This window comes from Grammomys surdaster, unplaced genomic scaffold, assembly GCF_004785775.1.
Source record: "Grammomys surdaster isolate TR1022 unplaced genomic scaffold, NIH_TR_1.0 125701, whole genome shotgun sequence".
Lineage (NCBI taxonomy): Eukaryota > Metazoa > Chordata > Mammalia > Rodentia > Muridae > Grammomys > Grammomys surdaster.
In genome coordinates, this window is record NW_021620536.1 from 2459245 (window position 1) to 2471971 (window position 12727).

Genomic DNA, 12727 nt, shown 5'->3' on the forward strand with positions numbered 1-12727 from the left:
ACACACACACACACACACACACACACACACACACACACACACACACACTCATGTGCACATACACACTTGCACTCACACTCAAATGCACACTCACACATACACTTGCACACACACATAGACACACACACAGGCACATACACACACATTCACATACACACACTCACACACGCATGCACATGCCCACACCCACACACATGCATGCACAGACACACATGCAGGCACACCCACACAAATTCTCATCCTGTTCCTCCCTTTGGCACATGAATCCAGCGTCCAGGGGTATCTTCTAGCATCCAGGGGTAGATTTCCTCATTGATTTGTAAGTATGATACCTCAGACACTGAGGTCTAGTCATTAATAGACCCTTACACTCACACCATCATCCACAAACACTGCATTTCCTGAAGCATTAGCTTTCCGTTCTACTGCAGGGCTGTGAGTTAGCTTAATTCCATGGCCTTTGATGGAGGGCCGGGAATAGAAACTGAGTTCCAGCTTGTCAAGCTTCTTTCATCTTGTCCCAAAGAAATTTTTACACCACGACAAGATTCACAATGGACAAAATGGCTTTGCAAAACCATTTCAGTCTTTCTACTAATGATGTACTGAGTTTTTTTTGTGTGTGTGTGGTTGATTTTTACTAAGGTAAGATCCGTGTAGCATAAAAGTCACCAGTTTTATCATTTTAGAACATATAACTGTAGATGTAGACATGCCCATCCTTTCAATGCCGTGTTACACTTGTATGTATCCATGTCTAGCCTTTTTACACGGGGGCTGGGGATTTGAACTCAGATCTTCTTTCATAGCAAGCACTGTCACCCACTGAGCTGTCTCCCCAGGTCTATTTCTTATACATTTATCTAATTGTATTTTTATTACAAAGGCATATTGTAAGAGGGTCACTCAATAGGTTTCATCTTCCATGGAATAATGAACAAAATTTGTACATTGAAGGTTGCTGGATAATTACTGAGAGGACCTTTAAGCCTTACTTTTGTTTCTCTGAGAGAGTCACACAATGTCGTCCAGCTCGCCCTGGATTTGTGATCCCCTGCTTCTTGAGTATGAATGCTACAGCATGACTTCACGTGTAACTGTGCTTGCCCAGGCTCTGCTTCTAACCCTGTCATCTCCAAGTAAAACCTTTTCCTTAGAGAATCCATGCTGAAGTAGTCTGAGAGGCATGATGTATGATTTTTGTTGTTGTTGTTGTGTGTGTGCGCGCAGACATGACATATATATTTATCAAGCGCATATTAAGGACTTAAATGGGAAACAAACATAAAAAAAAGGATGGTTGAAGAAGGGAGAGCTATCGATTCTATCTGAGGGTGCAGTGGGGGGATGGATTAGGAAGGTTTTAGGGAGGCCATGACAGTTATTCCTTCTGCACAAATGCTGGATTCTGTTTGTGCATTGGTCTCTGCAGACAGTGTGAAGACATGTGCTCTCACATTTGACAAGAATAAGGAAGAGAGAGCAGAGGGAGAAGGAAAAGAAGGAATCAAATCTAACATTTATGGGGAACCCATTTGTCAAGCCTATCTCCCATTTAAGCCTCTTAATTCCTCAAAGTATATATTCGTATCCGTATTTATTTTCTCAGAGAAGGAAATGTTCACGTGTCTCCTTCATCGTAGTTGTAAAGCAACTTGTTGATCTTCCAGCTGAGACCAGGGGACATGTCACCTACAACTACAGTCATTTTCTCTACAGCTTTCTAGTTTGCCATTCATTTTGTGACTCCTCTGAACTTGGTTTCAGGAAGACAGCCATGACTTCTCAAAGCCACCATAAGGCGGGGAGGCAATGGACAGGGACAAAAGACAGCTGGAGTCCTTGTACTGCAAGGGCGTAGAGGACCAGGAGGATCAGTGAGGCATAGTGTGTATGAAGGATCCATGACACTCGCTGGAAAATTATTCCCAGCTGCAGAGCAAGACTGAGGGAAATGCAGAGTTCTGAATCTGCTGAGCACGGAACACCGTGAACAGCTATCCAGAACTATCATGATGTAAATGACCCGAGAACAACATGTGGTAATGATTACGGCTTGGAAGACATCAGGCTGACCATTACTTGGAGCAAAGAGTGGCTGTCAACTGGGAAGGAAATGTGATCACTTTCCACTGTATGTGACCAGGAGACCAATCAGATGAGGTATGGCTAAGATAGGGGGAGTATGGAGACACTATATAGGAAGCAGGGGTCAAAGGAGTTTTAGAATACACAGTAGATAGAAGCTCTAAACTTAGAATATTGAAATATCAGAGATAATAGCCAAAGAAATAGAAATGTGATTTTAAAATAAGCCTAGCACGTTTTAGGCTGCAGCAGTGAGATCAAAAGTAAACACATGAACCATCTGGTGGCTTCTCCAGACACTAGCAACTGACAAGGATTCATGTAAAACCTAAGAAAAGAATTATGGTTAAAAAAAAAGATTTAAAATGAAGAGCCAAATCCCAGAAAGAAGAAGAAATGGAGTGTCTATTATGTACTATCCTGTGCTGGATGATTTTCTACTGTTCAATGTGCAAAATGAACCAAAAAAAAAAGCAGGAAATGAAATTGCCCTTTTCTAGATAAGAAATATGGGGCTTGGATTTCAAGTTATCATGGCTGGTTAGCTTACTGAGAACTAAGGTGTACCAGAAAGATAGGATGACTAACAGTTCAAGGTTCACATGGTGGGGGGGGATAGCTCAGTGGATAAGAGCCCTTGCCATCAAGCGTAAAGCCTTGGGTCAGCACAGCACCCATGTGAAACAGGCATGGGTGAGCAAGTTTGCAAACCCCAGCTGTGGGAGCAGGGACAGATGTATTGCTGGGTCTTATGAGTCCCAAGTTCAGTGAGAGGGCCTGTCTCAAAGGAATAAGATGGTGGATTGAACAAGGAGAGCTGACATCCTCCTTTGGCATCCACAACACACCTATAACACACGCACACATATAACATACACACATGCAATACAATACACACACATATGTGTGTGTATATATATATATGTATGTATGTCACAACATACACATATACACACATGCACACATACAACACACACACATGTAACACACACATGCAATACAACACACACGCACATATCACACACACACAGAGTTAATATTCTGAGACAGAACAGAATAAAACCAACCAAGAAGACTTACTCGTGGACCAGGTGCTCCAGGTGGACCCTGAAACATAATCACAAAACAAAACAAAACAAAACAAAACAAAACAAAACAAAACAAAACAAAACAAAACAAAACCCAGTTAGTATATATCTCCAGACTAGGCACTGTATGTTCATCAATGGCAAACAGATATAAATGTAAATGAACTCACAGGGGGTCCTGGTTGACCTCTTGGTCCTTGGGGACCCTAAAAGAAATGAAGACAAAGCACAATATGTAGATTTCTTCAGATTTGGTATCAATCAAGATCCAGTCTCTGCTGTTGCCTGTTGACGTTGTGCAGATCACATATTCACAACTGATTCTGTATTTAAAAGGTCTTGTTCATTAACTATGACCCACAATTCTGAATAATCTGGAAATTTAATTTATATATGTGTGTGTGTGTGTGTGTGTGTGTGTGTGTGTGTGTATGTGTGCATGTGTGGTGGGAGACTGTTTGTTCATATTAACAAATTAAATAAATTATGGCATAAAAATCTTAATTCAGCCTAAGCTATTTCTGTTAGCACCCACCTAACCACCAAAGCTGGGACCCTCATTGTTTTTATATATTGTCTTACTTCGTATATCTCTAAGTTGTGTCCCTCCAAACATCTCCAAGATACTTCTTCATCTTCAGTGTAAATCACATGTTATGGTCTAATTCCCGTGACCTCCAACCTCTGAGTAATATTCTAGCTTCTATCTTTGGGGTGCAATGGGGCTTTTGAGAGGTAACTGGGCCATACAGGTGGACTGTCTATAAAGGGATTGATTAGTGCCCTTAGAAGAAGAGGCCAAGATGACCTGCTCCTCTTCATGCCACGATAAAGGAAGAAGCGGACATTCTGTAAACCAGGAATAGATCGGCCTATCTGTTACACTAATGACAGTCTTCTTAGAAATTGGAATCTGATCATTCACTAGACATCCAATGGCTCTCATTTAGAGGCAAAGCATACACTTCTTAACATCGTGGCTTAACCACTCTACACCGAGCTCCATCCACGAGCTAAGTTGTGTGCTGTATTTCCGTATCACACCCTAGAAAGTGGAACAACTGAGCAACCAGTGAATGAGCAACAGAGGTAAGACCAAAAGGTAAGCCAGCTGAGTACAGAAATGATGTTCTTAGACACCTCATCCCGTTGCCTCCTCTTCAAGGTGTGGTCCTTATCATCACATCCCCTATACCTTCTATAGCCAGCTACCTGCACATCTCTAAAGCCTCCTCCTACCCTTCTCTCCCCCCCCATCTTCTTTTCATTTATTCTTTTCTTCCTGTAGGTTTTCTCTCTGTAACCCATTTGCCTTCAAACTCCCAATTCTCTTGCACCAGCCTCCCTAGTACAGGAATCGTAGGTATGCACCACCATGCCCAGCACCCCAAGTTCTTCATCAATGAGTTCTCTTGCACACACTCTTGACTACCCATTCTTTTCATTGAGACAGGTAGAAAGCTCATTTCTCTCTCAATGTTACTCAAAACTCTACATCCACTGCAACTACCTGGCACATCACTTCCCTTCTCCTCAGCTAACTACCAGTTTGGAAAGTACCTAAGGTTTGACAAAACGTCTGTTGCTTTTTTAGTTTTCTGGAACAAGAATATAGTGCCAGATACATACTAGATGCTCAATATTTCTTATGACATAATTGAACAACATTAGAGTGTTATTAGTTTAGAAAGTAGGAAGGCTACATGGGTATATTTAGATGCCAAAGGTTATGCTGACATTTTTCAAAATGTACTAACGGCAATCACTGTTCATGCCTTACACATCTGCTCAAAGTTAGTTTATTTGATGGTGAATTGAATTTTAATATCATACTAAGTCAGGCTCAGATTATAGTTCGAAGATGGCAAAAAGAAGAATTAATATCCAGCCAGTTTCAAATAATGCTGATACCGTAACTGGCTTCATACTCAGTATGCTTTATTGCTAAGACTGTTAACCCTGGTTTTATTGTGAAGTAGGCTAGAGAACTCTCACTATGATTGATAGACATTTCATCGTTTGCATGGTCTGTGCTTACGAATTTATTTTACTTTTTTATGCATACAAATTTAATCAGAGAGCAACAAAAGCTGTCCTCAGAAGCTGCCTGCTAATTTGCAGGAATGTCATCATTAGTGACAGTCTAAGTTCAAATCATGCCGAGGTTAGAGTGAATTTGATCCATTCTGAATCATCCCTGTGAAAATAGTAAACAGCTGTGCAATTGAACCACTTAACATGTTTCTGACATTTACAAAATCTCTTTGATGGTTCAGTACAAAACATCTATCCTATATTTGATTCCAAAAGAAGAATGTACCATAGAAAAATGAGCAAAGTCTTCTTACTGCTGACACTACCAAATTCATTTCAGTTTGTTCCTTCCTCAGAGTAAGTTAGTTCACCACAAATATGATCCAATGAAAGGCTTAACAGGCAACAAGAGAGGGCACGGCAACCTAACGCAACAATGGCATGAGCAGGTCAAGCAAGCAAACAAACTGTGATTCCAAGCACATGGCGTGTTGTTAGTTCCCTTACTCCTTCAGCTAACACCACTAAGAAGTTTATCTGCTTTGTAGCTACTGCATACAGGGCTTTGTAGATAAACTGTCATTTTCCTGAGGCCAACCACGTTCCTGGAGACAGCTGTGGTAATGGTTTGAGTGGCTGTACAGGAAGCTTCCATTCTGTTTAAATTATGCCGGGTTCTTTCTGTTCCATCCCATAATTTGTATGAATTTTATTTGAACAATATCATAGCTTATCATTTGATTTAAGAAAGCTAGTGTGTGACCTTGAATCTGAGTATGTGGTCTTTCCCTTATAAAAACTCCTTATTTCCTAACCTTTCTGTAAATGAAGTTGTCATTTATCTCAGGAGATATATATAAATAAATATATATCTCCTGATTTTATATATATATATATATATATATATATATATATATATATTATTATATATTATATAATATATATACATAATTTTTAAAATTGATTGTTTTATTTATTTACATTTCAAATGTCTCCCTTCCTGCTTTCCCCTCCACAAAATCCCTATCCCATCCCCTTCCCCTGCCTCTATAAGGGTGCTTCCCCACCCATCCACCCGTTCCTGCCTCAATGCTCTAGCATCCACCTACACTTGGGTATCAAGACTCCATAGGACCAAGGTCATTTCCTCCCACTGATGCCAGATAAGGCCATCCTCTGCTACACATACAGCTGGAGCCATGGGTCCCTCCATGTACACTCTTTGGATGGTGGTTTAGTCCCTGGGAGCTCTGGGAGGTCTGGTTGGTTGATATTGTTGTTTTTTCTATGAGGCTGCAAACCCCTTCAGCTCTTTCAGTCCTTTCCCTAACTCCTCCATTGGGTACCCCATGCTCAGTCCAGTGATTGGCTGCGAGCATCATCTGCATCTGTGTTGGTCAGGCTCTGGCAGAGCCTCTCTTAAGCTGGTTCAGTTTTAGAGTGGTTTTTCCATTTAAACTTGGGGACTTCTATTACTGGATGCCTATTCTCCATCTTCCAACTGTCATGAGTGTGTTTCTCTTGTCTAGTTGTGACAACTGGAGAGTGTTTCTAGTCTTTGCTAAATATCTTTTTGGGGGCTGTGGAGTAAGATTTATTGAACATCAGTGGTGCTAGGATGGCATCAGTGGATTCAAAGGTTTGGAGCCTGACGTCAAGTTAGGAATCTGCTCCTCAAGCTGCCCTGTGGCTCATCATTTCTCTGTAGCTCCCTTACCGAGAAGCTCCCATCCTTCAGTTGTCTGAGAGGCTCTGTGACTTCTGAGAAGACAGTGTTTGTGAATGCAGTGACTTAGGTCCTGATCTTTGTAACTGGATCACAGAGATCTCATTTGAAAAATAAGAGGCTCGGTGAGCATGGTTTTCATGGCCCATCTGAGAGTTTGGTTTTCAGGCTGGAGATGTAGCTCACTGGCAGAGTACTTGCCTAGCATGATTAAAGCTCTAGGTTTGAAAACACACACACACACACACACACACACACACACACACACACACACCACACACACACACACACACACACACACACACACACACACACACACCACAGAGAGTAGATAGATAGAATAAGAATTGTGGTTTTTAAAGCCTTTTTAAAAGAAAAAGAGTATCCTTCATCTTTTATAACTGGAGAAATGTGCTATACCCATGAGTATGAGTTAAACATTTCAATTTTGAAGTTCATATAGGTGTAGGGGAACTTCTAGTTGAATCAAAAAGTTGTATTATTTTTCATTTGAATGAATTATATAATCTAGGAATAAAATATGCATCTATATATTTTAAATTCTTTCCTTTTTAATATGTGTACATGTGTGTGTACACATGAGTGTAGCTGCTCATCAAGGCCAGAACAGGGTGATAAATCTTCTTTAACTGGAGTTACAGGTAGTTATGACATGCTTAATGTGGATATTGGGAACTGAGCTTGGGTCCTCTGGAAGAGCAGCAAGCACTCTTAACCCAACCCACCTCTCCAGCACCTTAAATTCTTAACTTTAAAATGTAGGATCTTTTTTTATACATTAGTTTTCTTATAATGTGTAAACCAAATTAAAGGAAATAAGATAATTCTCATACTCAAAAAGCTATAAAGCAATGCTGACTTAGAGTCTTGTCATAACATACTACAAAAATGAAGCACCCTTCCTAAAATTTGTGGGGAATTGCTCTTTTTATGTTTTCCTACTTCTGTCATGTTAAGTTATGTTTTAAGTTCTGACATTCTGCCAAATCCAGAAGAGAGATAATAGAATGTTATTTTTGGTCTAAGTTAATATTTTTCTTTTAAAATAATTTCACTCTATTATTTCTGACAGTGCTCTTTAAATTTCATCTGAAATTAATTAATTTTGTCCTAAGAGTGTTTTGGAATCCCAGGGAAGTCAGAAAATATTTTTAACTATTCAAAATTAATTTATCAGAAACACAAGAGATTTGGGTTTCCTACGTACTCCTACATACTACCTGTGAGCAGATTTCTTAGGACACCTCAATCTGGAGCTATTTACAGAATATATACATGAGTTCCAGAGTTTAAAAACAAAACCCATAGTCAGCCATACAAGGACCAAGTGTAGAATAGAGAAAAAAAATCTCTCTTACATGGATATATAGAAACAGAGCCCTATAGGTGGGAAGAACTCATTTCCAGCCAATTCTGGAATCTACAGAGTTATGGTGCATGGGATGTAAAACTTCTTCAACAATAAGCACAATCCTATGGCAAGGGAAAACATCTCCCAGATGATATTTGAGCAGAGATCAGGATCCTGGGATAAAGCAGTCATTTGTTGAGCAGGCGAAAGGGATTTCTGGGTAACAAGAAGACACATTCAGGAGAAGAGAAGGAAGTGAGAGCCTCTAGTAGAGGATGTACTGTGTCTTGAGACTGGAAGGAAAATAGAGGTATGTAGGGCTTTTTAAATGAGGGGGCGGAGCTTAGATTTTCTTCGGAGTGTAAGAGTCAGGGAAGGTTGAGGTCAAGGTTTTGTTCCTTGACAACATCTCTTGTACGTGAAGAATGAATTGCAGTGGGCTCGGTGGACAGAATCAATGAAAAGATGCTCAGAACTGGGGTTGATAGCGTGGGATACGGACTGAGTGTTGGTGGCAGAGGTGAGACGAATGGACCGTGCTGGTAGGTAATAGGGGGGTGGGAACTGAGGTCAATTCTGTATTCTGTGCCTTTGCTAGTGCTTTTCCAGGCGGTTTACTTATTTTCCACTTGCATAGCATCACAGAGAAGATCTGGCAGGATCTTAAATGCAAGGATGATAATCCAGTAACTTTCAGTGCGGGGGAATTTATAACAGCAGCTTCGATCACAGAGGAGTCATTACTGGATCAAGCCCAAGCCAGCCTAGTGTTCTTTCTTCTAGCCAGTGTTAATAGTGTTTTCATTATGGACCTGTGCTATTGACCAGGGACTGCAGCTATCAAAGATGGTAGGTAGCTGTAGATTAAAATAGTGATATCAATGATGGCATCAAATACGTACACTGTCCTCTTCCAGACCATTCTCAGGAAGCTAATTTCAGAAACTGAAATAATACTTAAATCATTTGACTTTACCTTCCAGTTACTCATATTTACGGCTCATTTAAAATTCACTGCTTAATGAGTGCCTACTATAAGACAGGTATTGGGGTCCCATCACTAAAACAAACACTAAAAGCAAGATCTTCTATGGAGCTTATAGCCTAGTGAGGGAGACATGCTCAACAAATATATGTAATACAGAAGGTAGCAAGGAACTAGGTTAAGGGAGTCTACAGAGTTTTGGGTGGCGGGGGGACATTGCCCTTACACAGTGGTGTGATGGTTGATATTTATTAGCAGTTAGGTGTTTGAACACAACTCTGGACATATCTGTAAGGATATTACCAGTGATGACTGACTGATCTTGAGTGGGTTGGGACCAGTAGAATGAAAGAAGTACAAGATCAGGAGAGTGCTAAGATTTTCAGCATTGTTGCCTGTCTGCCGTGACAACTGTTCTTCATCACATGCTCTGCTCCTCTGTGTGTGTGTGTGTGTGTGTGTGTGTGTGTGTGTGTGTGTGTGGTGGGGGGCAGGGGCAAACAATCTCAGACTTAGCGCTTTGAAGCCATGACTAAATAAAATCTTTCCTTTCTGAGTTGTCTATGCCACATATTTTAGTCACAAACTATAAAAGAATCTAATACTATAGGCTTATTCAGGAAAAGACTTAGTGGTAAGAGGCCTCCGAAGAAAAGAACTAAGCTACAGGACAGGGGCACTGTGTTCAGTCCTGGGAATTAAGCATTGTTTCCAAAGGTGGGGGCAGGATGTGTCCAAGTTCAGCCTAAGCAAATGGCCTTTAATTAGACATGTCCAGATGAACAGAAACAAAAGGGTTTAAAGGCACAGTATAGAAAGAAGTACCAGGAACAAGAACTAGTGAGGAGGCTGCAGAAAGAACTGGAGAAGGAAGGTATCAGACTGCAGTGTCTAAACATCATAACTGTCTATTGGCTCACCTGGCTTTACAGAACCTTCCAGGCCTGGCTCTTGGACCCTTCAGCCGTGTGAGAGCTCCCTTCTCTGAGTGGGTTAAGCTCGGTCTATGTTTCATTTTGAAGGGAACGGTCAGCCTGGTCCCTAACTTGTTTATTCTAGATGCCATATTTTTATCAGAAATCTAAAATTACAGCCATAACTCACTGAGTTTTCAATGTGTCAGAGCAAGTAATTGGTTTTCACATGAAACGCTTATAACATTCCTGCATTATGACATCGCCATGGGCTCTTGAGGTTTCTTGACCTCACGGAAACTTATGATCCAGCTGCTGTGCTTAGGATAAGCCAGACACACAGAGCCAGGGAGCCATAGGAAGTGAGCTAACACTAACCTGTTTTTCATTCCCATTTCTACTCAGCCTGAGAGATAAGACCTCCCATGTACATGCGATCTGCCTGCTATATTGTCTGTTGGGAAAAAGTCTAATATCATATGTTCCCCTGTCCAGCTAATTAGTGTAATGAATTCACTCCACGTCTACTGTCTCATCATGGGATGCTGTAGTCTGTTCAACATGAATCATTCTTGTGGCAAAACCCAACCAAATGATGGTAACTGTGGGAAATGGCGGATGTGCCCATTTGCATAACTGGGGTGGCCTTTTTACTATCTCTATACATATACAGACAGCTCACATTACCACTATGTATACTGAACAAATATACAACAAAAAATTTATTAAAAATATATGTCTACCATCCACGCCCTCAGGAAGAGGAGAGGAGACAGGGGGAGTAAAACTTTGAAGCTAGCTTGGTCTTGGAACACCACAAACAAGCTAATGTTTTGAGCCTCCCTTGCAGTGTCATTAGTACTGGCTGGGCATAGCATGTGTGTGGAACACGACATGGCAGCACTGTTGCTTGGGCCCTGGAGAAGGCGCATCTCTTCGTGTACACAGTGATCTTGGGAGACTATAATTGGCAGGTCCCTAAGCACATTTAGGGCTCATCAGATCCCACTCTATTGTACCATACAAGTTATTTCTTTTTCTTGACAATTATAATTTAATCTTTTTTTTTGTCCACAAGTTTCAGGCATGACAGGCAAATCTAACATGATCTTTGATTCCCTGGGGATTATCACAGAGAAATAAGGGATGATGTAACCACAAATTTTGTCTCTTAGTTAAACTTACAGTTTCACCTCTGAAGCCTTTTTCACCTCTGGGTCCCTAAAAGAGAGGGAAAAAAGATAGTTGTTCAGTGTTAGGGACCATTGTCTGTTTGATGCAGTAATGGTTGTACTTAGAAACATGTCATTGTGTACTTTGGTCTCATTATCTAGGAAGATGTGTTAATTCATATACCGCCTAGATTTTCTGAGTAATCAGAAATTCCCACAAAACTAAACCAATCAAACAATCTATACTGACGGATTGTGCTGGGGCTCACCACTCCAAGCCCACCCCATAGTGAAACTGAAACACCACAGTGATCTTACTTAGCCAGTGAAGCTGGGACAGCTCTCTGACATTCATTCACAGATACATTTGGAAAGGAAATTCTTCTAATTTTTAAATTTCAATATGTTTCTCTTTGCCTTTGAAATCTGTGTTTCTAGAGCAATCTCTTCATTCTCTTTTGTTTTCTCTTTGTTCCCATTTAATTTTATTTATTGTATGTGCTCAGGTGGGGCACATATGTGGGAGTTGGAGGACAGCACTCAGTAGTAAATTCTCTTCTTCCACTGTGGGGTCCGGGGACTGAACTCAGGCTGGCAGGTTTACATGGCAAGTGCTTTTAGCTGCTCTATTCTCATTCTTTAATGTGTGTTGGGAATAATTTTTCCATACTCAGATTTAAAAATTCAAACTTAAGGTAAGTTTATAAAAAAAGGTTTCAGACTTCTAGACATATACAGTCCCAGCCTGTAAGCCACAGCTGAGCTTTCTAGATCAGTTTTTTAAAAATGATTTTTTCTGCTGTTTTTATATCAACTTTATCTGGGGCTCTAAAAATGGTGAAATGAGAGTCTAATATCTTTCAACCCAATTAATCCCAATTAATTCCATCTTCCTTCCCTGCCACCAGTATAGGAGTGCACATATGGCCAAATGCCAGTCAATTATACATCAGAAATCTCCAACCTTAAGGGTGACTCGGAGCACTCGTGACTAAATTAAGAAACTCATCAGATGTGAAGTCTTTTGTCCTTACTACTGTACTTACTATAAGTCAGTTTGGGTCAGGGTTCCTGTTACTTGCAGTTGTTCTTGTAATGACTAAGTTACAGTACATCCACTCATCTCATTCTGCCCTCTTGTCTGTTACACTGTTCAGCTTCTTTCTTTTTACCGCTACGCGTTCCGTCACAATAACTATGCACCCTCACTGTTAGTCTCCATCACTGCCTCCACCCCTCCTGATTTTCCCTCATGATATTTGTGTGTGTGTGTGTGTGTGTGTGTGTGTGTGTGTGTGTGTGAGAGAGAGAGAGAGAGAGAGAGAGAGAGAGAGAGAGAGAGAGAGAG

General features: G+C 40.7%; 1 protein-coding gene across 1 annotated transcript in view; it reads right to left on the minus strand.

Moving 5' to 3' along the window:
* Positions 1-12727, minus strand: part of Col24a1 (collagen type XXIV alpha 1 chain) — a 157624-nt gene that overhangs the window by 19543 nt on the left and 125354 nt on the right. The window contains exons 34-36 of the mRNA XM_028788098.1: positions 11393-11428; positions 3347-3382; positions 3169-3195 (exon numbers count right to left, since the gene is read on the minus strand). Of these exons, the coding sequence (XP_028643931.1) occupies positions 3169-3195; positions 3347-3382; positions 11393-11428 (99 nt within the window). The remainder of the gene's footprint in view (positions 1-3168; positions 3196-3346; positions 3383-11392; positions 11429-12727) is intronic.